Source organism: Vigna umbellata, chromosome 2 (assembly GCF_029865625.1).
Source record: "Vigna umbellata cultivar VRB3 chromosome 2, Vumbellata_1.0, whole genome shotgun sequence".
Classification (NCBI taxonomy): Eukaryota; Viridiplantae; Streptophyta; class Magnoliopsida; order Fabales; family Fabaceae; genus Vigna; species Vigna umbellata.
In genome coordinates this window covers 29,962,670-29,986,380 of record NC_142166.1, presented here as the reverse complement: position 1 = coordinate 29,986,380, position 23,711 = coordinate 29,962,670, and the positions used below count along the sequence as shown (strand labels likewise).

Here is a 23,711-nt window from a genome sequence, read left to right as displayed (position 1 = left end):
GATGAGTCAGCGGAGCTACTATCTTGGAGAATCCCTCAATGAACTGTCTATAGTAGCCCACGAGCCCCACAAAACTTCTAACCTCCGTGACTGAACGTGGACTCTCCCAATCCAGGACTGCTTGCACCTTGGCCGGATCTACTGAGATACTTCCGGCAAAGACAACGTGCCCCAAAAACTGGACTTCCTTCATCCAAAATTCACACTTTGACAGCTTGGCATACAATTCCTTTTCCCTCAACACGCCCAGTACTGCCCTCAAGTGGTCTTCATGCTCGTCACAGCTCTTGGAGTAGATGAGGATGTCGTCAATAAACACCACCACGAACTTGTCCAGGTACGGTCTGAAGATTCGGTTCATATAGTCCATGAAGATTGCTGGAGCGTTTGTCACCCCAAATGGCATCACCACATATTCATAATGTCCATAACGAGACTGAAAGGTAGTCTTCTGAATGTCCCCTTCCTTCACTCTAATTTAGTGATAGCCCGACCGTAAGTCAATCTTTGAAAACACGCTCGCACCTTGTAGCTGATCCAGCAGATCGTCAATCCTAGGCAGTGGATACTTGTCCTTGATGGTCAGCTTATTAAGTTGCCTGTAATCAATGCAGAGTCTAGAGCTGCCATCCTTCTTCTTTACTAATAACACAGGCGCTCCCCAAGGTGATGCACTCGGCCGGATGAACTTCTTATCCATCAATTCTTCAATTTGCTTCTTGAGTTCGGCCAACTCAGCTGGTGTCATTCTATAAGGTTGAACAGAGATGGGTGCGGCGGTTGTTACTAGGTCGATCGTGAACTCAACCTCACGAGCGGGAGGTAGTCCAGGAACTTCGTCCGGAAAGACGTCCGGGAATTCATCCACAACCGATCGTCCTTCACTGAGTTCATTGTTGGACGATCGCTCAAAATTCACTTTCCCCACCTCTTTATCTTCATGTGTCATTATTAGAAAACTGCTAGCTCCTTCCATGATGTCTTCCTTCAATTGACCGAGCGTAACTGATAACTCCTCTTCTTCTTCATCAGGAAAGACTAACTCCTTCTTACCACAGTCTATGAGAATGCGATTGGTAGCCAGCCACTCCATACCCAGAATTACCTCTAAGTCTTGAAGGGGTAAACAAATGAGGTTAACCTTAAATCTACGCCCCTCAACTTCTATGGGACATCTGACACAAACTGTAGATGTCCTAATCCCACCAGCCGCTGGGGTTGACACTACCAAATCGAACTGTAATTCACTCTCCCCTAACCCCAGTTTCTCAACGCACGCCTTCGAGATGAAGGAATGAGTTGCCCCCGAGTCATACAATACACAGCAAGGCTTTCCATACAATATGCAAGTGCTGGTGATGAGTGTACCTGAACGAGCAGCTTCAGCACCCGTGATCGCATACACTCTCCCCACTGCCTGTGCTCGCCCACCTCTTCCCTGTTGTACTCTTCCAGCGTTCAGCGGCCTCATTGCCGCTCGTCCTCCCATATTGCATTCGTTTTCCAAATGCCCATTCTGTCTGCAACGATTACAATATTTTCCCACTGATAATTGAGGACAAGCCCACCGGTAGTGCGGTCCTCCACACTAAAAGCAAGTCACACTCCTCTGCTGCCCAGATTGGCCGACGGTAACCAATGCTTGTGATCCACTAGGGGCTTGGGTTGGACGAACGTATGGCGATCTTCTCACATTCGAAGTATTTCTTGATAAAACCGGCCCCCTACTCATTTTCTGTTTCTTCTGTTGCTCTGCCTCAGCAACGTTCTTCTCCAACACTTTGGCTCTCTCGACCATAGCAGGGAACAATCTAATGCACAGGCTGGATATCAATACTTTCAAGTCACTCCTCAGCCCATTCTGAAACTTCCTGCATTACCATTCTTCACTTGTAGCCATGGTATTAAAACGAACCAGGTGCTTGAATTTGTTGGTGTACTCCGAGACGGACATCCCACCTTGCACCAACTGAAGGAACTCTACCTCTTTAGCAAACCGTACACTATCAGGGAAATACTCTTCATAAAACTTAGCCCTGAACACTTCCCAGGAAATGGGACTTTGAGCTTCAGCCAGTAACATCTTCATACTTGACCACCAATGGCTAGCTTCTCCAGTCAATAAATATTCAGTGAACGCCAAACGGTTGTCATCTGGACACCTTTTGGCGTTGTAGATTCTTTCCATACCTCTCAACCACTGATCTGCTTCATCCGGAAGACCTTTTCCATTGAATTTGGCAGGGTGGTGTTGTAGGAAGCTTTCCAAGCTCCACTCAGCCTAGTGGGTAGCGTTGAAAGAGGACGCTCCTGGTGTACCCCTGGTAGCAGCAATGATCTCCAAACTCTGTAGAGCAGCTGCGTTCTGCTGCATTAATGTGGTGTTCTGTTGTTGTAGCCTCTCAATCACTGTTTCCAACAACCTAGCGTTGTTGGGCGCATCAGGTTCATTGGGCTGCGGGGGAGGAGGTGTAAGACCCTTGAAACTTGTTGTAATTAAGATACTAGATATTTTTGAAATAAAAAATAATTTTATGTATAAATGCTACAGTAAAATGCTACAGTAAAATACGTATAGTGCTACAGTAAAATATGTACAGTGCTACAGTAAAAATACCTCGTGAATCATGTGTTGCTACAGTGTTGCTACAGGAAAAATGTAGTACAAGCTACAGTACCGCTACAGTGAATAGTAGTACAACTACAGTACTGCTACAGTAATTGTAGTACAGCTACAGTACTGCTACAGTAACCCCTAACTTCAACTATAAATAGGAGTGAGAAATGAAATTTTAGGGGAGGAGAGTGAAATTGGGTAAGACTTTTGCCAAAAATAAGGAGATATTAGGAATAGAATCTGAGTTGTAGAGAAGGCAGCGAGAGCTTCTGAAGAAGTGCTCTTCATTCATAAAGGAGGGAGAATCAGGTAAGGGGAGCTAACCTTGAGCAATTCGTTTCGTATTATCTTGAGTCTTGAATATGAAATATTTTGCTTTTGTGTGATTTTAAATTTTGAATATGAAGTATTTTGTTTCTGCATGACCTTGAAATTTGAATGAGAACATGCTTTTGTGTTTAGATCCAAGTGTGATAGTTGTAAAATTGTGATATTGATTATGTTATATCATTGGTATATTATTAGTGGTTTATGTTTGTATTTTTGGATGGATTAGAAGTTGTCTAACCGGCTCTGCCAGATTCAACTTCTTGTTTCCCCAAAGCTTTTTTTGTTTCTTATATCTTTATTTTGGAAGGACGAGAAGTTGTCTAACCGGCTCTGCCAGATACAACTTCTTGTTTCCCCATACTTTTTACTTCTTATTTATATTGTATTTTTGGAAGGATGAGAAGTTGTCTAACCGGCTCTGCCAGATTCAACTTCTTGTTTCCCCATAAATTTTATTGTTTTATCTATTTTTTTATTGTTATTGCATCTTTCTGGAAGGATGAGAAGTTGTCTAACCGGCTCTGCCAGATTCAACTTCTTGTTTCCCCTGAATTTTTATATTAATATTATTATGGTAAGGAGAGCTAATTATTTTGTATGAATTTAATTTTATAAAAATATATGCATATGAATATTGAACTGGTGTGCTCTTGTGAAACTATTTTATGACTTTTATTATATTGAATGTTATAACTGAAACTGTGAAATTGTACATGTTGTGATGTAATGAATTCAATCTGTTTTGAATGAGTTTGTTGGCTGAAATTGATCTTGATTGGAAGGTCTGGAGTAAGGGTTCTGTAATAGCTTGTATATAGGTATTAAATAGATGTACAAATATTGTTTGAGGTTACCGTGAGAGGAATTGAAAATATTAAAAATTGGCATTTCAGATTTAGAGCATAAGAGAACAGGATAGATAATTTAAATAAATTCAATTAATTATTGAGGGCCTTATTTGTTGGTAGGATAGAGGAACCTTAAAAACCTGAGTTGGCACATCCCTGATCATAGAGCAGCCCTGGCCTGGTCCAGTCAGTTGTGACTAGTCATATGTGCTGGCGTCGAAGGTGAGTTTGATGCGTTCAGACATCGGGGTCCTCTCCGGTGACCAATTGGGGTAAAGAAAGATTTCTACTAGGATGAAAATAAAATAAAACAAGTTAATTGTAGATGCATAAAGTTATCATGGTAAAATCTTCATATATATATTTCATTTATCGTTACATTGAGCCCAGACTTTAATATGTAGTTCCTAAGATATGTTGATGTATTTTGGCTGATCTATGATCTTTGTTTGGTGAAAATATGTTGAGTTATACTCGTTATGGGCAAAATGAGTTTATAATATGAAGTATTGATATTTGGCAATATGTTTAATTTATTGACACCAAAACGGGTTATTATGAATTCATGATTAAAGAATGAACATGATTGAGTTAGGTGGATAAGAGGGTATGAATTGTTGATTTCATGAAATGTTGGAGTAGATATAAGAAATCATTACTTATGAAATGATGTTTACTACCGGGAGTAGTGTGTTCGAGTTATACCATGAGAGCTTGATATGAGCTAAGTAACACCTGAGGTTTATGAAAGCAGGCAGAAAATGGTCTGACCATAAGGCTTTGACATAAACATATGATTCGTAAGTTTTATAGAAGCAGGCAGAGAGGGGTCTGACCATAAGGCTTCAGAGAGTAAGACATAGTATACAGGTAAGGCTTAAAGAAGCAGGCAGAGAGCGGTCTGACCATAAGGCTTCGTGAGTAAGCATGGTATACTTGTAAGGTTTATGAAAATGGGAAAGAGGATTTTGAAGAAAAAAAAATGGATTAATGACATCGGGATAATGGTATTTATAAATTGTGGAAATATATGATTGAAACATTTATATTATAATTAAGTTTAATGATTGTATGATATGGTTGGCTTACCCTTATTTGTTTGTGCTATGATCATATAACTCATGTTATATGTGAGCAGATAATGTTGCAGATGCGGTTGAAAAAGCTTAAAGATGATGAGAGAGATGCGGGGAAAAACTTTCAGGGATTTTTGTAAAAAGAATAAATTTGCATTGGAAAAATATGTTGTGTAAGACTTACAAGTTAAATTTCAAATTTATGTTAAGTGGTGAAGACTATAATGTTTAAAGTTTGTAAGTTTGGAATTGTACTTTGAAAGAATTGAAATAAAGTTTGATTGTTTATATCAGATATCAAATTAATTTAGTCTTTACTATAAGTAATATACCCTTTAAATTATTTGGGTGTTACAGGAGGGAGTCTAGGTGCCATTTGTTCTCTGGGAAACAGAGAAAAACGAGCGTTAGTCATGTTCAAGGAGTTTAAGAGTAACTCATTAAACACACAATAAGCACACTGATGAGAGGGTCGCACCTCCCACAAAAGTTGTGCATAAAGGAATGCAGTATATACTAGGCAGTGACTCCTAGGTCGTCTCTCAAGGACCAAATGTGGTTCGGGTCTTAGGACAAACACGTAGTGGGGGAATGGTGCAGATTTTGTGAATACGGATGAACTAAATTAAATGCAATAAATAATTAAGACAACTCATGATCGAATTGAATTGCAATTGATAAATCCGAAAACACATCTTATGTTAGTGAAATGCAACTACGAATGCAATTTAAACACCAAGCAGCGAAAATAAAATTCCAATTCAGCTTAAGTAAACATCTTGAAGTGCAAGGATAAATCATCATTCAATGTAAATTTGCAACAATTAGCTAATAAAGAAAATGAAATTCATCACGGATGTAACACTTAAAATAAAATGCGTGAACAATAAACTGAAATAAATTGAGCAGGGTGCTTCCAAGCTAAATGCAATTCAATGTATAGACTATAAAACATTCTCAGTGCAATTATAAATAAAGAAAAACCGAAAACTTATTGGAGCTCTCCCTTTGCTGGAATAAAGACCGAGAGTCTCATTTCCGTGTGCACACTCACACTTTTCTTGCAGCCAGCCAAGTGTCTGTGCCCATTCTCCATTCAACACCGCTTCACTTCTTCCACTCCACATCAATTGCCGAGAAACTGTCACGCCCCATTTAATGCCACTGTGTCCTCATTAATACACCCACGCCCCCCACGTGCGGTGCCACTAATGTGCACTTTCATTCTCTGAATCTCTCTGACATATGTCACATCGGAAGGTTCTGCACTCAATTCTGGAAGCCAGGTGTCAGCACAGGAAGGAACGTCCGTATGATTTGGTAAGAGAATAAAATTTTTTTGAAACACTCTTCCCCTCCTCTGCGTGCACTTTCATCTTCCTCAGAAATTCAAAATCTCCATTTTTCTTCTCCTTCTCTCTAGAACCCCTCTCCTTCTCTCTTCTGTAACTCACCCTACGCTGCTCCGTTCACGTTTCAGCACCGTGAGAACCATCCCTGCACCGTGAGCTTTCCATCAAACCGAACAGTTTTGGATTCTAAAACGGTTTGAGGAGTTTTTTTTTTGAGTTTGAACGTTAAGGGTAGAAGAGTATACTGGAATCTTGTTTTCTTTCTGAAGAACGAACGCACACTGCTTAATTCGGGTAAGGGAAGCTTATTAGATTTAGTTCTTGTGTTATACTGTGATGTATGAATGTTTGTGAATTAGATGCGTTGTACTGTATGAACGTTCTGTAAATTTGTATGCAGTATGATTTTGATATTGGATTTTTGGTATATGATTATGATTCGATGCATGAGAATTATTGGGATATACTATGATAGGGTTAATTAAATGTATGAAAGTTATACTGAAAAATGTGTTTACCGTAAGTTGAATTTAAGTATGAAATTCTATGATAATGAACGTTCGATGTCGAAACGGTCTTTGACCGATCGGTATTTTCAGTAACTCCTTTGAAATAGTTGAACTCTTTCATTTGGGAAGAATTCTGGTTGAGTATGTGTTGTGTCGGTCTTCTACTTAGAGTTCATAATGAATAGTGTCGACCGACAGTGTCGAGCATCCTTGTAATACAGATCCTTCATCTGTGTCGATCAACAGTGTCGAGCACCCTTGGTAATACAGATCATCCATCTGTGTCGACCGACAGTGTCGAGCATCCTTGTAATACAGATCCTTCATCTGTGTCGATCAACAGTGTCGAGCACCCTTGGTAATACAGATCATCCATCTGTGTCGACCGACAGTGTCGAGCATCCTTGTAATACAGATCCTTCATCTGTGTCGATCAACAGTGTCGAGCACCCTTGGTAATACAGATCATCCATCTGTGTCGACCGACAGTGTCGACCATCCTTGTAATACTGATCCTTCATCTGTGGCGATCAACAGTGTCGAGCACCCTTGGTAATACAGATCATCCATCTGTGTCGACCGATAGTGTCGAGCAACCTTCTTAATACAGTTCGTCCATTTGGGTCGACCGACAGTGTCGAGCACCCGTGTTAATACAGATCGTCCATCTGTATAAAAGTGAAAATAAAAGTGAAAGATTATGAATGATGAACATTATATGAGATGAAATAAACGGTTGTGGATTTTGAACGAGCGTTCCAGGGAGGAACGACTCTTGGTTGGAAATTGAGATTTGTAAGTATGAATGTGGTAAGCTTAGATGGTGGTTCATCCTGATATTCCGTGAGTGCTCGTTCTCAAGTAGAGAGGAGTATGTCATGCGTGGGAATGGCAGGAGGTCCAGTCCATAACTGTAACTTGGACAGAACAGACTAACCTCAGGTGGCTACTTGATGAGCATTCCAGTTACCCCACCCGAGTGCACGGACGCCTTAGCTACACAGGATTCATACAGTCCGGACGGTCGGTCTAGTATCAGGATTTTGGATGAAATTTATGTATGAATTGAATGTATATGCTGTGAATGTACTTGCTAAATTTGTTAAGTATGAAATATCTGTTTGACTTGAATTAAATTCAATAAGCTTACCCTTGCACTTTCCATTGTGTTGTCTGGTTATGTACATCCGTCTTGTCAAATGCAATGATCATCCGTGTGGATGTGAGCAGGGGGAGATGTGTCTCTGGAGCAAACACTGGAAGATGGGATCCCTGCTGAAGAAAATTTAGTTGAGGTTGAAGTGAAGGCCGAACAGTAGCACGTTCGGTTTTTAGTTAAAATATTTAGGATATCGGGCCGCTGTGAGCGAGCGCCCTTTTGTTGGTGGTAAATATTAGGACGTTCGGTAATTGTTTTGTAAACCGTTCGTCCTCATTCTTTTGTAAACGCTCGTGAATTCATCTGTGTTTATATATATATTAGGCCGTTCGGCCACTTTTGAATCTCTGATTCCCTTTTTCTTTAAGACTGTTTTGCTTTATTGATACATGTGATTATTCTAAATATATAGTTTGATGACTGTATAATTTTGGGATGTTACATTATTGGTATCAGAGCAGTTTTGTTCTATAAAAAAAACACTGTAGGATATGAGTGCACTGTGTTTTTGCTGTGTGCTTATTATATGTTTGGTGAGTTATTGTTTTTAACTCTTAAACATTTCTAACGTTCGTTTTTCTCTGGCTCAGAGAACAAATGGCGCCTAGACTTCCTCCTCCTCCACCACCCAATGGATCAGATACGTCCGACAGTGCCAGATTGTTGGAAACTGTGATCGAACGGTTGCAACAACAAAACGCTACACTAATGGAGCAGAACGCAGCTGCTTTAAGAAGTCTTGAGGCCGCACGCGAGAACTCCGAAGCTACTCAGAGACAATTAATGGAACTCATCGCTGCCACCAGAGGCACGCCAGGAGCGTCCTCTTCCAGTGCTGTTCATCATACCGAGTGGAGTTTGGAGAATTTTCTTCAACACCATCCAGCCAAGTTTAGTGGGAAGGGCCTCCCGGATGAGGCAGATCAGTGGCTGCAGGACATGGAAAGAATTTATAATGCTAAGAGGTGTCCAGATGAGAATCGTTTGGCTTTCACGGAGTATTTACTTACTGGAGAAGCAAGCCATTGGTGGGCGAGCGTGAAGGCTTTATTGACGGACGCTCACAGTCCTATTAACTGGGAAGTATTCAGAGGCAAGTTCTATGAGGAGTACTTTCCGGATAGCGTTCGTTTTGCTAAGGAAGTGGAATTTCTGCAATTGGTACAGGGAGGGAAGTCAGTTTCTGAATATACGAACAAGTTTAAACACTTGGTTCGTTTCAACACCATGGCAACCAGTGAGGAGTGGCAATGCAGAAAATTTGAAAATGGGCTGAGGAGTGATTTGAAGGTACTGATTTCCAGCCTGTGTATCCGTTCGTTCCCTGCAATGGTTGAGAGGGCTAAAGTGTTAGAGAAAAATATGGCTGAGGCAGAACAACAGAAGAAATTACAGGTGTCAAGAGGACCAATTCTGTCGAGACCCAATCAGGGTCGGAACAGGACCCCATACGCTCGTCCAGCTCAGTCAAGTGGTTCGCAAGCTATGGTAGTTGCTGAACAAGCAAACCAACAGGGGCCGGTTAGATGTTTCCAGTGTGGAGGACCTCATTTTAGATCATCATGCCCTCAATTGATTGGAGGAAAGTATTGTAATCGGTGCAGAAGAAATGGACATCTGGAGAGTGAATGCAATATGGGCGGACGCGCTGTAATAAGGCCGCCGAACGCTGGGAGGAACCAGCAAGGGAGAAGTGGACGAGCCCAAGCTGTTGGACGTGTGTATGCGATCACTGGAGCGGAGGCAGCGAGCTCAGGTACGCTCGTCACTGGTACCTGCTTAGTTCATGGAATACCTTGCTGCGTGTTGTATGATTCGGGGGGCAACACACTCCTTCATCTCGAAGGCGTGCGTTGAAAAACTGGGGTTAGCAGAGAGTGAAATGCAGTTCGACTTGGTGGTGTCAACCCCAGCGGCTGGTGAGGTGAGAACGTCTACAGTATGTGTTAGATGTCCTTTTGAGGTTGAAGGGCGTAGATACAAGGTGAACCTAATATGTTTGCCTCTCAAGGACTTAGAAGTGATTCTGGGAATGGATTGGCTGACTACCAATCACATTCTCATAGATTGTGGAGCCAAGGAATTGATTTTTCCTGAAGATTATGAAGAAGACTTGAATGTGACGCTCGGTCAGTTGAGGGAAGATATAATGGAAGGCGCCAGTTGCTTTCTAATCATGACTCACGCGGATAATAAATCTGAAGGTTCTGAACGAACGCATTCTAAGTGGAGAGAAGCACGTTCGGTAGTAGATGAATTCCCGGACGTCTTCCCGGATGAGGTGCCTGGATTGCCTCCCGTTCGTGAAGTTGAGTTTACCATTGATCTGGTAACGACCGCGACTCCCATATCCGTTCAACCATATAGAATGGCACCCGCTGAATTGGTTGAGCTTAAGAAGCAAATTGAAGAATTGATGGACAAGAGGTTCATCCGTCCAAGCGTGTCACCTTGGGGAGCGCCCGTGTTATTGGTGAAGAAGAAGGATGGCAGCTCTCGGCTTTGTATTGACTATCGTCAATTAAATAAGCTGACCATCAAGAATAAATACCCACTGCCTCGGATTGACGATCTACTGGATCAATTGCATGGAGCGAGCGTCTTCTCAAAGATTGATCTAAGATCGGGCTACCATCAGATTCGAGTTAAAGATGAAGACATTCAGAAGACGGCCTTTAGATCTCGGTACGGACACTATGAGTACGTAGTGATGCCGTTCGGCGTGACGAACGCTCCAGCAGTTTTTATGGACTATATGAACCGCATCTTTGGGCCGTATTTGGATAAATTCGTAGTGGTATTTATTGATGATATTCTCATCTACTCCAAGAACTGTGAAGAGCACGAAGAGCATTTGAGGTTGGTACTTGGAGTGTTGAGAGAAAAAGAGTTGTACGCTAAGTTATCTAAATGTGAATTTTGGATGAAGGAAGTACAGTTCTTGGGTCACGTTGTATCCGAGGGTGGAATTTCAGTTGATCCAGTCAAAGTACGAGCGGTCTTGGAATGGGAGAGTCCGCGCTCGGTTACTGAAGTTAGAAGCTTTGTGGGACTTGCGGGCTACTATAGGCGTTTTATAGAAGGGTTTTCTAAGATAGTAGCACCGTTAACGCAACTGACCAGGAAAGATCACCCGTTCGCTTGGACCGATCGGTGTGAATCTAGCTTCCAAGAGCTGAAGCAGAAGTTGACGAGCGCTCCAGTTCTAGTAATTCCGGACACGGCCAAACCTTTTGAAGTCTACTGAGATGCGTCCCACCAAGGTTTGGGCTGTGTATTGATGCAAGAAAGACGAGCGGTGGCGTATGCCTCTCGGCAATTGAAGGTACATGAGAGGAATTATCCAACGCACGACCTGGAGCTGGCAGCGGTCGTCTTTGCCTTGAAGATTTGGAGGCACTACTTGTATGGATCCGTTTTCCAAGTCTTCAGCGATCACAAGAGCCTCAAGTACCTCTTCGATCAAAAGGAACTAAACATGAGACAAAGGAGGTGGCTTGAGTTCTTGAAGGACTATGACTTCGAGTTGCTTTATCATCCTGGTAAAGCGAACGTTGTGGCGGACGCATTGAGCAGGAAGGTGGTGCATCTGTCGTCCATGATGGTACGTGAGTTGAACTTGGTGGAGAGCTTTAGAGACCTAAGGTTGCAGTTCAATTTGGAACCGGACAGCATCAAATGCTGTAACCTTAGGATATCCAGTGAAGTATTTGAACGGATCAGAACGAAGCAGCTTGAAGATGAAGAATTGGTGAAGATAAGAGACGCGCTCGGCACAGATCAAGCAAAGGAATTCAATGCTGGGACGGACGGCCTATTACGCTATATGGGTAGGACGTGCGTTCCAAATGATGGAGATCTGAAGCGAATTATATTGGAAGAAGGGCATCACAGCCGTCTTAGCATCCATCCTGGCATGACTAAGATGTATCAAGATCTCAGAAAGTCATTTTGGTGGCCGGGAATGAAGAATGACATCGCTCGTTTTGTGGCGTCTTGTTTGACCTGTCAGCGAGCGAAGGCGGAGCATCAGAGGCCGGGCGGCCTACTACAACCTTTGGAGATTCCCGAATGGAAGTGGGATAGCATTTCAATGGACTTCGTGACTCACTTACCTCGCACAGTCAAGAATCTCGATTCTATTTGGGTGATAGTGGATCGTCTAACAAAGAGTGCTCACTTCCTAGCTGTCAACCTGAAGATGTCGTTGACTAACTTGGCAAAGCTCTACATCAAGGAGATCGTTCGTCTACATGGAGTGCCGTCCAGCATCATTTCTGACCGAGACACCAGGTTCACCTCTCGGTTTTGGCAGTCGTTGCAAAGCGAACTGGGCAGCAGACTCCAAATGAGTTCAGCATATCATCCTCAGACGGACGGTCAATCTGAGAGAACAATTCAGACGCTTGAAGATTTATTGCGAACGTGCGTACTCGATCACATGGGCGTTTGGGATGAAGTCCTGCCGTTAGTAGAGTTCACCTACAACAACAACTTCCAGTCAAGCATTGGAATGGCTCCTTTTGAAGCCCTGTATGGACGTAAATGCCGCACCCCACTTTGCTGGTTTCAAGAAGGAGAAAACATATTGACTGGACCCGAGCTCGTTCAACAAACGACTGAAAAGGTGAAATTAATTCAAGAGAGGTTGAAGACGTCCAGAAGCAGGCAGAAGTCATACGCAGATAAGAGGAGACGACCCTTGGAGTTCGAAGCTGGCGATCACGTTTTCCTGAGACTGAATCCAACTACTGGAGTAGGCAGGGCGTTACGACCAAAGAAATTATCTCCCAAGTTCGTGGGGCCGTATCAAATTCTAAGGAAGATTGGACCAGTAGCGTACGAGCTAGCCTTGCCTCCTCAACTATCCAACCTTCATCCGGTGTTCCATGTTTCCCAACTCCGCAAATACATAGCAGATCCCTCGCACATATTGGAGCTAGAGAACGTTCGTCTTCAACAAGACCGAACGATAAAGATGAAGCCAGTTCGAGTTGAAGACGTTCGCACTAAATTCTATAAGGGAAAGGACGTTCGGTTGGTGAAAGTAGTGTGGGACGAAAAGACGGGCGACTCTACCTGGGAAGTGGAAGACGCTATGAAGGATTTATACCCTCACCTCTTCCCCGGTAAGATTTAATTTTCGAGGACGAAAATTTTTGTAGTTAGGGGGATTGTCACGCCCCATTTAATGCCACTGTGTCCTCATTAATACACCCACGCCCCCCACGTGCGGTGCCACTAATGTGCACTTTCATTCTCTGAATCTCTCTGACATATGTCACATCGAAAGGTTCTGCACTCAATTCTGGAAGCCAGGTGTCAGCACAGGAAGGAACGTCCGTATGATTTGGTAAGAGAATTAAATTTTTCTGAAACACTCTTCCCCTCCTCTGCGTGCACTTTCATCTTCCTCAGAAATTCAAAATCTCCATTTTTCTTCTCCTTCTCTCTAGAACCCCTCTCCTTCTCTCTTCTGTAACTCACCCTACGCTGCTCCGTTCACGTTTCAGCACCGTGAGAACCATCCCTGCACCGTGAGCTTTCCATCAAACCGAACAGTTTTGGATTCTAAAACGGTTTGAGGAGTTTTTTTTTGAGTTTGAACGTTAAGGGTAGAAGAGTATACTGGAATCTTGTTTTCTTTCTGAAGAACGAACGCACACTGCTTAATTCGGGTAAGGGAAGCTTATTAGATTTAGTTCTTGTGTTATACTGTGATGTATGAATGTTTGTGAATTAGATGCGTTGTACTGTATGAACGTTCTGTAAATTTGTATGCAGTATGATTTTGATATTGGATTTTTGGTATATGATTATGATTCGATGCATGAGAATTATTGGGATATACTATGATAGGGTTAATTAAATGTATGAAAGTTATACTGAAAAATGTGTTTACCGTAAGTTGAATTTAAGTATGAAATTCTATGATAATGAACGTTCGATGTCGAAACGGTCTTTGACCGATCGGTATTTTCAGTAACTCCTTTGAAATAGTTGAACTCTTTCATTTGGGAAGAATTCTGGTTGAGTATGTGTTGTGTCGGTCTTCTACTTAGAGTTCATAATGAATAGTGTCGACCGACAGTGTCGAGCATCCTTGTAATACAGATCCTTCATCTGTGTCGATCAACAGTGTCGAGCACCCTTGGTAATACAGATCATCCATCTGTGTCGACCGACAGTGTCGAGCATCCTTGTAATACAGATCCTTCATCTGTGTCGATCAACAGTGTCGAGCACCCTTGGTAATACAGATCATCCATCTGTGTCGACCGACAGTGTCGAGCATCCTTGTAATACAGATCCTTCATCTGTGTCGATCAACAGTGTCGAGCACCCTTGGTAATACAGATCATCCATCTGTGTCGACCGACAGTGTCGAGCATCCTTGTAATACAGATCCTTCATCTGTGTCGATCAACAGTGTCGAGCACCCTTGGTAATACAGATCATCCATCTGTGTCGACCGACAGTGTCGAGCATCCTTGTAATACTGATCCTTCATCTGTGGCGATCAACAGTGTCGAGCACCCTTGGTAATACAGATCATCCATCTGTGTCGACCGATAGTGTCGAGCAACCTTCTTAATACAGTTCGTCCATTTGGGTCGACCGACAGTGTCGAGCACCCGTGTTAATACAGATCGTCCATCTGTATAAAAGTGAAAATAAAAGTGAAAGATTATGAATGATGAACATTATATGAGATGAAATAAACGGTTGTGGATTTTGAACGAGCGTTCCAGGGAGGAACGACTCTTGGTTGGAAATTGAGATTTGTAAGTATGAATGTGGTAAGCTTAGATGGTGGTTCATCCTGATATTCCGTGAGTGCTCGTTCTCAAGTAGAGAGGAGTATGTCATGCGTGGGAATGGCAGGAGGTCCAGTCCATAACTGTAACTTGGACAGAACAGACTAACCTCAGGTGGCTACTGATGAGCATTCCAGTTACCCCACCTGAGTGCACGGACGCCTTAGCTACACAGGATTCATACAGTCCGGACGGTCGGTCTAGTATTAGGATTTTGGATGAAATTTATGTATGAATTGAATGTATATGCTGTGAATGTACTTGCTGAATTTGTTAAGTATGAAATATCTGTTTGACTTGAATTAAATTCAATAAGCTTACCCTTGCACTTTCCATTGTGTTGTCTGGTTATGTACATCCGTCTTGTCAAATGCAATGATCATCCGTGTGGATGTGAGCAGGGGGAGATGTGTCTCTGGAGCAAACACTGGAAGATGGGATCCCTGCTGAAGAAAATTTAGTTGAGGTTGAAGTGAAGGCCGAACAGTAGCGCGTTCGGTTTTTAGTTAAAATATTTAGGATATCGGGCCGCTGTGAGCGAGCGCCCTTTTGTTGGTGGTAAATATTAGGACGTTAGGTAATTGTTTTGTAAACCGTTCGTCCTCATTCTTTTGTAAACGCTCTTGAATTCATCTGTGTTTATATATATATTAGGCCGTTCGGCCACTTTTGAATCTCTGATTCCCTTTTTCTTTAAGACTGTTTTGCTTTATTGATACATGTGATTATTCTAAATATATAGTTTGATGACTGTATAATTTTGGGATGTTACAGAAACTCTCTGGAAGAAGGGGTAAGAACCGTGCAGAATTCAAAAGCCAAGACCCCTCTTCCTTCTTCCTTTCAAAACCGTGACACCTAATACCATCTAGTTTCCACCTTCATTTTTTTATTCATCACCTCATATGCCATGCTTCTAGACAATGCTTTTCTGATTTTTAAAGATTGATATGTGTGCAAAATGCCGTGACCACTTCCTACACATATTATACTTTATTCTAGCAAAACCAAAGACTTAATCTTCCCTTGAAGCAATTGAACAAATATTATACTCTTTCCACTCCAGCAATTATTTAGTTCAACCGTGTAGAAGTGACAAAGCTCATGGAATAAAACAAAGATACAAGAAACAAACGAAACATTAAATGCAATTCAAAGTGAAATGGCATTAGATGAAAGCGTTAACAGCAAATGAACAAGGCTACTTCGGTTAATGCTTTCCAAGGTGTAAAATAATAATAAAATGATTCTTGGTTCAGCATTAAAATACAAGCAAAACCTCTGGAAACTGTACTCAATAAAATTCAACCAAAAGCTTCTTCTCTGTGGCAGCTGCACGCACCCCCCTGCTCGTTGCCCTCCAACCAGTTTTCTCTCCGAGAATTCCAGCCAAAATAATCACTCCGTGAGGGTGGCGGCTTCCACGCACGTCCCCCCTTTTTCCAAGCCAAAAAACGTGAACTTAAAATGTCCTCTTCCTAGGTTGCAGCAGGGGTCCAGGTGCTGGACGTTCTTCTGGACCAGCCCGTGACACCATATTCTTCTCCAAGCACCTCCCTTTTTGCTGCTAGCGTGTGCGTGTGCTTGAAGGCTGTGTTGGTGCTGGGACGCGTGACATCTGCTCCTGCTGGACCACTTCTTTTTGCCACTTCTTGGACGCTTGAATTGTGCTGGAAAAATGAAGATGTGGGCCGCCTGCTTCCTTGCTTCAGCTGGACACACCCCCTCTTACGTGGCTGTTGCTGCTGGATTGGACACTAGACAAATGTGGGATGTGGAAGTTGCTGGACTTGTGCTTCTGCGTGCACCTCCACTTCAGTTCCGCACAGCTCCAAAATTAATCCCCGCATGTGCTCTTAATTCCGGCCCATCTCCATGTGCACCCCTAAAAAAACGAAATCCACACCTCCTCTCTCATTTTATTTTAAAATATAATTGATGTGGCATTTCTTTTCACCTCCAAATGTCCCAAATATTATCCAACAATTTCCCTACAATTAATAATGTAAATAATTAGCTCAAATAATTCAAATTAATTAAAATAAGAATTTTTGGTCAAATTAAGCACAATTATCAAAAACGGAAAAATACCGGACAATTAAGCACAATTCTCCGATTAAATTCGGTACAATAAGTTAAGTGAAATTGAAAAAATATTGACTCATCACACACAGCAAAAACATAGTGTACTCATAACCTACAATGTCCTTAAGAGAACAAAACTGCTCCGATACCACTAATGTAACATCCCAAAATATAGTAATAACCATAAATTAGAATTAATCACATTATATAATCAAACAGTGCAGTCTTAAATCAGCAATCAGCTATCAAAAGCCGAACGTCACAACAATACAGAGTTTAACAATTTAATACAGAAGTGATAAGGGTTCAGGACGAACGGTTTTACAAAAACCAATAACCGAACGTCATAAAGTCTAAGAATGCTTAATTCTAATGAACGATCTAAGTCTCGGCCTTCACTTCTACTTCCACGTTATTCTCTTCTTCTACCACCTCCTCCAAAAGAGTGTCTTCCTCTGCTCACATCCACACGGATGATCATTGCATTGACAGGACGGACGTACAGGTACAAGACAACACAAGGAAAGAACACAGGGTAAGCTTATATAATTTAATTCATACATCAAACATACAAATACACATACCAGCAATACAAGAATATCTCAACACATATAATCATCCAAAAACTCTCATTAGACAGACCGTCCAGACTGTATGAATCCGTGTATCTACAGGCGTTCGTGCACCCGGGTGATGTGATAACTAGGAAACACTCAACAGCTGCCACCCGAGGTTAGCCCTATCAGTCCAAAGTACTCCTAAGGACTAGGACCTCCTGCCGTTCCCACACATGACCTACTCTCTGATGGACAAATTTGTAAGCACCAAAATATGATGTCACAAACTTGTTTCACAATCGGCAAGTATGACCGAATCGTTCAAGTAATAAAACTTGGTAAGACCAAGTATCGTTCTTCCCAAAGGACTCACGGCCTAGTTTAGTTATGTGGTTTCTTGATTAACTAAGACTTACAAACGAAATATTTGGGTTTAAAATGCAAGACAGAAAATAAACATGTATGCATGAATTTTGATCAATGGCAAAGACAAAAGATAAACACTTTCAATGGAATATATGAATGAATATGTTGTTGGGGGTCAATTTCATCTCATCCACTCTCATATATTTTAGGAATTCATCATTCAAATCATCATTGTTAATGCCACTCACTAATGTACCATTCTAGATGGCTTCTCCCTAATCAAATAGTTCATACAATTCCTAGCATTCCTAATGATTAGTTCATTACCGCAGGAGCTTAAGGCAACCAATATAATATTGTCAGTAAAATATTGGGAGAAATTCCCCGGATCTAGATTTCCCCGTACGTGTCCGTATCAACAAAACCAATAATCATGCATTAGAATGAGTTAAACAATGCAAGCATTGAGCAAAGAGGAAAAACCCTAACTAATGATGAAAAGAAAGCATATGTCTTAATTCAAAGATGTATTCAACAAATCCATATATGAGAGCTTCAAGAGATTACATTGATTCCCCAACAAACATACAAGGTTTAGTTCACCATATTCATGGTGAACCTAGATGAATAACAATGAAAGTATGAAAGAATAAACCCAATAAAGGTGAAGAGGTAGCCTGAGCATCCAAGATCCTCCTTCAAAGGGGTGAAAGAGAGAGTGTTTGCCTCGTTTCTGCCAAAGATACCTAACTAAAGGACGTGCAAGCCCTTATATACTAATCTAGAGTTACAAAAGATTACAAAAGCCCAAGCCCGAAAAGTGCCGCTCAGCGCCATTTACCGCTCAGCGGTGGTTACGCGTCTTCTTTCTTCCCCTCAGCGGCCATTTGCCCCTCAGCGGTTCCAACGCCATCTCTTGAGTGCCGCTCAGCGGTAGTTTGCCGCTGAGCAGTGCCTTCGACTTCTCCTTTTTGCACTCTTTCTTGTCTTTTCTAATGTCCTCTCTCTCATTCTTCACTTCTTTCACCAAATTCACCTCAAAACCTGCACAAAAATACTCAAATCAAGCATAAACCTGTCCAGCTCTCTTATTTCTGAAAATATAAACAAAATGCATGATTTCAAGCTAGTTTCTAAGTCTAAAGGTTGCTTTTAGTATCACTTTTAAGCATGAAAATAACAGTTTTTCAACTGTTATCACAACCCCAAACTTAGAACTTTGCTTGTCCTCAAGCAAACAAAATGTAACTCCATCTCCAACCAATTCATATGATGGTTTACTCATTCAAAATCCTCTTTTCAAGATAAGTAATAACTTCACTCAAACTTAAGACCAAGAGTTCAATCAAGATGTGCACATGCTTTAGTGTTCACAAAGTCATTTAAATTCCAACAAATGCTATTTTTCATGAATGATCAATCAATTAAGCATGGATGTTCATGTGCTTATGGAATATTTCCTCACTAGGTAAAGTGTTTCACTCAACACACAAGTGTATAAGAGGTAAAGTGTTTCACTCATTCACTCCACTATCACAATGTCACATGAATCAACTTTGCCTTTCATTTAACCACAATCAAATACACTCACAAGCATGCATCATCACAAGGACTTTTCAATGGCTTATAATGTGGCTGGGCTAACAAGAAAATTGGTTTTTCTGGATCACAAAATCCTTGAGTTAAGAGAATCATAACAACACAATCTTCTTATTCATTCCCAACTTTCTTTTGCCTTTGCTTTTGCATTTGCATTGAGCTTTGCTTCTTTTTCTTTTCTTTTCTTTACATATTCTTACTTTTTAGCTGTTAGCTCAATGCTTTTTCCTTTTTCATGTTTCCCCAATAACCCCAAACTTGAACATTTAACAATACCACACAAGATCTTCTACTTAACTCAAGGTAAAGATTTTCAATCAAGGGTGTTCAGTGTATATTTAAGGCTAAGGGTTCAAAGGATAGAACACAACGTGTTCTCTTTTAGAAGGCTAACTTTATGAATTTGGCCAATAAAAATGGGTTTCAACAACACGGCCTTTGATCATATGATGCAAAACAAGCAATTGATTCAATCATAGAAAACCTGGGCAAAGTCATTCATGCTTGCAAAGTAATAGCATTCAACAATAACAACTCTGGAGCTCAAAACCTCACATATAAGCTCATTCACATTTGACATGCACATCCTGCTTAATTTCACAATCACAATCATGATATTATGCATTTGTTCACAAAGCTTGTGAATCACCTATATAAGCATTTTAATGTGCACATCATCTCAACATCAATTAACCATAAGCATCATTCAGCATTACTTATCACACAATCACAGTTAATAGCAAACCATCACAAGAAACCAGGTTTCAAATAGAGTACATCAAACCCTAATCTAAAAACAAAAACAAATAAGTTCAGAAAACTTAAACCACAAAAGCATAATCATATGATAACATTCATCAGTAAATGCTATCTCAGCTCCTCATCAGTCTGAGCTGTCCTCTGTATCTTCCTCTTCTTCCTCATCATCATCATCATCAAACGCATCCTCCTTCTCAGCTTCATCTTCATCCATGTCTCGGGCTGAAGCTTCAGCTGCTTCAGCTCCTCCATGCCATGGTTCTTCTGGCCAAGCTACCACATTATGGAATTCATCCATAGTCCACCTGTGTGCTGGAGGGGTATCATACATCCCCACTATCATCTCAGCCGTGGCCACCTGCCCTCTGTGGATGGACTGCAACTGAGCACCTATAAGAGACATATACATGTCCCTCATCTGGAATGGTTCTGCCTCATGAGTATCAGCAGAAGTCCTGCCCTGTGCTGGCCTTCTCTCTCTACGAGCCTGGCGTGGTGGAACTGGCTGGGCTGCCTCCTCACCTCCACTGTACTGTCTGTAATAGGCCTCATCTATAGCTTTTCTTGGCCTCTCAAATGGTGGAACAGAAGTATCCACCCCAGCTAGCTTGCAAAGGTGAGTGATCAAAGAAGGATGTCCCAGTGGTGCTTTGTTGTTTGAGGTGTTAGCACACACACTAATCTCATCAGCTATCACCTGCCCAATATTAACATTCAAGTTTCTGATAGCACAATAGATGAATAATGCCCTGCTGAGAGTGATATCTGACACATGTGAGCATGGCTGAATGTTGGCATGAGAAAATGCCATCCAATACTTTGCAAGAGGAGTCAAGTCTGTCCTCCTAATGTTAACCACTGCTCCAGATCTATTCCTTTGGAAGTGTCCTCCAGGTATGCACAATACTCTCTCAACATCCTCAAAGTCAGCACCTTCCTCCATGCTAAGAGCAAACTGGCATTGCTCACCAGCCCACACAGTATCCAGAAAGTTATTGATGGAGTCAGGATCATACCTGATAGCATGGCCTCTAACATAGCCCAAATAATTCTCAGCTGGATAATCACCAATCTTCTTTGCATTGGTGTAGAATTCTTTCACCACAGCTATGTTGGCAGGTGATGGATAAGTGGCTAGCTTCCCCCAATCATTCCCTGATGAGTCAATATTTTATTCACTTCACTTAGTTTATTGTACCGAATTTAATCGGGAAATTGTGCTTAATTGTCCGGTATTTTCCCGTTTTTGATAATTGTGCTTAATTTGACCAAAAATTCTTATTTTAATTAATTTGAATTATTTGAGCTAATTATTTGCATTATTAATTGTAGGGAAATTGTTGGATAATATTTGGGACATTTGGAGGTGAAAAGAAATACCACATCAAATATACTTTAAACTAAAATGAGTGAGGAGGTGTGGATTTAAATTATGGGAGTGCACATGGAGATGGGCTTGATTGGAGAAGCTAAGAAGTGGTGCGGGAAGAAAAAGAAGTATCACGGCCAACACAGTTTTCGGTCCAGCGTTCCAGCAGCTTGGGAGTCAGCACGTTGGGCTTTATTTTCCAGCAGCCTCCATGGCCCAGCAGCAGGAGCAGGTCCAGCAGGTGTGTGCTTGGAGAAGAAGGGAGGTGCAGCAGGGAAAAAGCGGGATTCACTTGGACTCTCACGCATGTCACGGCTTATGTCCGTCCAACAAGCTTCACGTGTCCAGCAAATTAGGAGGTGAGCTGTAGCGTGCTGTAGGAGGTGCGGGGAGAGAAATGGGAAACAGGTCCACGCACACGGGAGTCCAGTGCATCCAGCAAGCAGCTGCACACACGTCCAGCTTCAACGTGCATACTTGGAACCAAGCATCCAGGAGCTTCCTCTCGGTCCAGGACACATCCATCTCCACCATTCAGCAGCACGGAAGGAAGCAGCAGCTGCCACCTAAGGAGGAAGTAATCTTTCATTTAAGGCCTTCACACGTCCAGCAAGAAGCACACGAACGGCCCACAAATTGAAGTTTTGGTTTCTTTATTGCCTTCAAGTAGGAGCAGCTTTGGATATACACGTTTTGAAGAGGAACTCACGGGTCCAGCTGGCTGGGAAAGAGAATGCCACGGCCCACAATGGTAGCACATCAACAGCCCAGCAGAGGAAGTCTACAGCATTTTCCAGTAGCAAGCTGGCCCAGAAAAAGAGGTGACGCACGTCCAGCAGAGTGGAAGGCAGCGTCCACGCTGGATCAGTTGAAGAAAAGCAATGGAAGGTAGCATCCAGCAAAGGGCTACACCACGAAACTTCATTTTCTGCTTGGAGAAGCGTTGACAGCAGCTTGGTCCAGTAGAAGCCTTCAAGTTCAGCAGCTTGGAGGGAGCGTCCAGCTTTCCAGGAGCATCTCGGTCCAATCCAAGCAACTCCCGGCCCAACACAACAACAAGAAGCAGCAGTCCAGCAGCTTGGCACAAGGGGCCCACGGACAGATTAATCTAGAGCAGCAAGCTTGGGGTGTGCACGGTGGAGAAGCAAGTCCAACAACACACGTAAGGGCTGGACAGATGGCACATGAGGGTTTAAAAAAAAAACCTGAAGGGTTAGACGTAGGAGGCATCCAGCCGCCACCTAGTTTTTTTTTTTTTGGTTTTCTTTGCTTTGAAGAGGGGAGCAGTACGTTGAGAGAATGGAGGGTTACGGTTGAGCTGGAAGAGTTGAGCTGACACATGGAGAAAGGGACGTGAAAGAGGGGAAGTTCACTCATTTTGTTCTATTCCATGAACGTGTTTTCACTTCTTATAGTAGCTTGAATGTTGTTCTATTTCTCTTCTTGAGCTGCTGGAATGTACTGTTATTTTATTAGCACATCACTGAAATTTTACTAGCATTGGCTTATCTTTGCAATTCAAGTTCTTTACTCAGCTGAATGAGAATCTTATTTCCGCATACTTAGTGTTGAATCTTATTGTCATGAGATTGGTTTTTCTTTGAGCAACTTAATTAAATGAGAAGAGAATTTGGTTTTGGATTCTTTTCTTTACGTGAAGGATAAGAGTTGGTAGAATACTTTAGCACTTGATTTTAAATTGTAGTTTAATCATAGGAGAAGTAAGTATGTTTACGTGTGGAGAGGATGAGAGGCCACGGTTTTTTTTTGTTTGAAGAACCTATTTCCTTTTGTTTTATTTTTTTTTTCTTTTGAATGAAATACATGGAGGCTCAACATGTTATGGCATTTAGGAATTTTTAGAAATAATTTCACTTTCAAAATTTAATTTCCGTAATTGTGCGTCTCTGCAATTTACTGTTCCGCATTTTATTTTCACTGTGATTTCGATTTTTACTGTTTAATTTCGTTTTTACTACTTACTGTTTTATTTTTACGGTTTGTTAATTTACTACTTTCAACATTTACATTTTCCTGCACAAAAACAACCATCAAATTCCCCCATTACGTGTTTGATCTGAGATTGAACCAAAATTGGTCCTTGAGAGACGACCTAGGAGTCAATTCCTAGCACTATACTGCATTCTTTTATGCACAACTTTTGTGGGAGGTGCGACCCTCTCATCAAAATGGCGCCGTTGCCGGGGACCAACGGTTCAGTCTTAGGTCTTTTTGTTGTGTTTGTGTGTGTTGTGTTTTGTCTTGTG

General features: G+C 41.8%; 2 protein-coding genes across 2 annotated transcripts; one reads left to right on the top strand and one right to left on the bottom strand.

Annotated features, from left to right (window-relative positions):
- Positions 1 to 1,588: 1,588 nt before the first annotated feature.
- Positions 1,589 to 2,374, bottom strand: LOC148203789 (uncharacterized). Its single transcript, XM_088107756.1, has 3 exons — positions 2,320 to 2,374; positions 1,953 to 2,223; positions 1,589 to 1,871 (listed from the first exon to the last, which is right to left on the bottom strand). Exons 1-3 carry the CDS (start codon positions 2,372 to 2,374, stop codon positions 1,589 to 1,591), a joined length of 609 nt encoding a protein of 202 aa, XP_087963882.1.
- A 6,114-nt stretch (positions 2,375 to 8,488) lies between these two features.
- LOC148203788 (uncharacterized) lies at positions 8,489 to 11,138 on the top strand. The gene is made up of 3 exons (XM_088107755.1): positions 8,489 to 9,647; positions 9,991 to 10,220; positions 10,422 to 11,138. Exons 1-3 carry the CDS (start codon positions 8,489 to 8,491, stop codon positions 11,136 to 11,138), a joined length of 2,106 nt encoding a protein of 701 aa, XP_087963881.1.
- The last annotated feature ends 12,573 nt before the right edge of the window (positions 11,139 to 23,711 follow it).

Bases quoted from the DNA above. Each gene is read 5' to 3' on its own strand.
- LOC148203789 (XM_088107756.1), bottom strand. From the start codon at position 2,374: ATGCAGCAGAACGCAGCTGCTCTACAGAGTTTGGAGATCATTGCTGCT. The intron at 2,224-2,319 runs GTACACCAGGAG...TCAATGGAAAAG, and splicing joins GATCATTGCTGCTACCAGGG to GTCTTCCGGATGAAGCAGAT. The intron at 1,872-1,952 runs GTCCGTCTCGGA...ATGGTAATGCAG, and splicing joins CAGTTGGTGCAAGGTGGGAT to GAAGTTTCAGAATGGGCTGA.
- LOC148203788 (XM_088107755.1), top strand. From the start codon at position 8,489: ATGGCGCCTAGACTTCCTCCTCCTCCACCACCCAATGGATCAGATACG. The intron at 9,648-9,990 runs GTACGCTCGTCA...TTTTTCCTGAAG, and splicing joins AGCGGAGGCAGCGAGCTCAG to ATTATGAAGAAGACTTGAAT. The intron at 10,221-10,421 runs GTAACGACCGCG...CAATTAAATAAG, and splicing joins TTGAGTTTACCATTGATCTG to CTGACCATCAAGAATAAATA.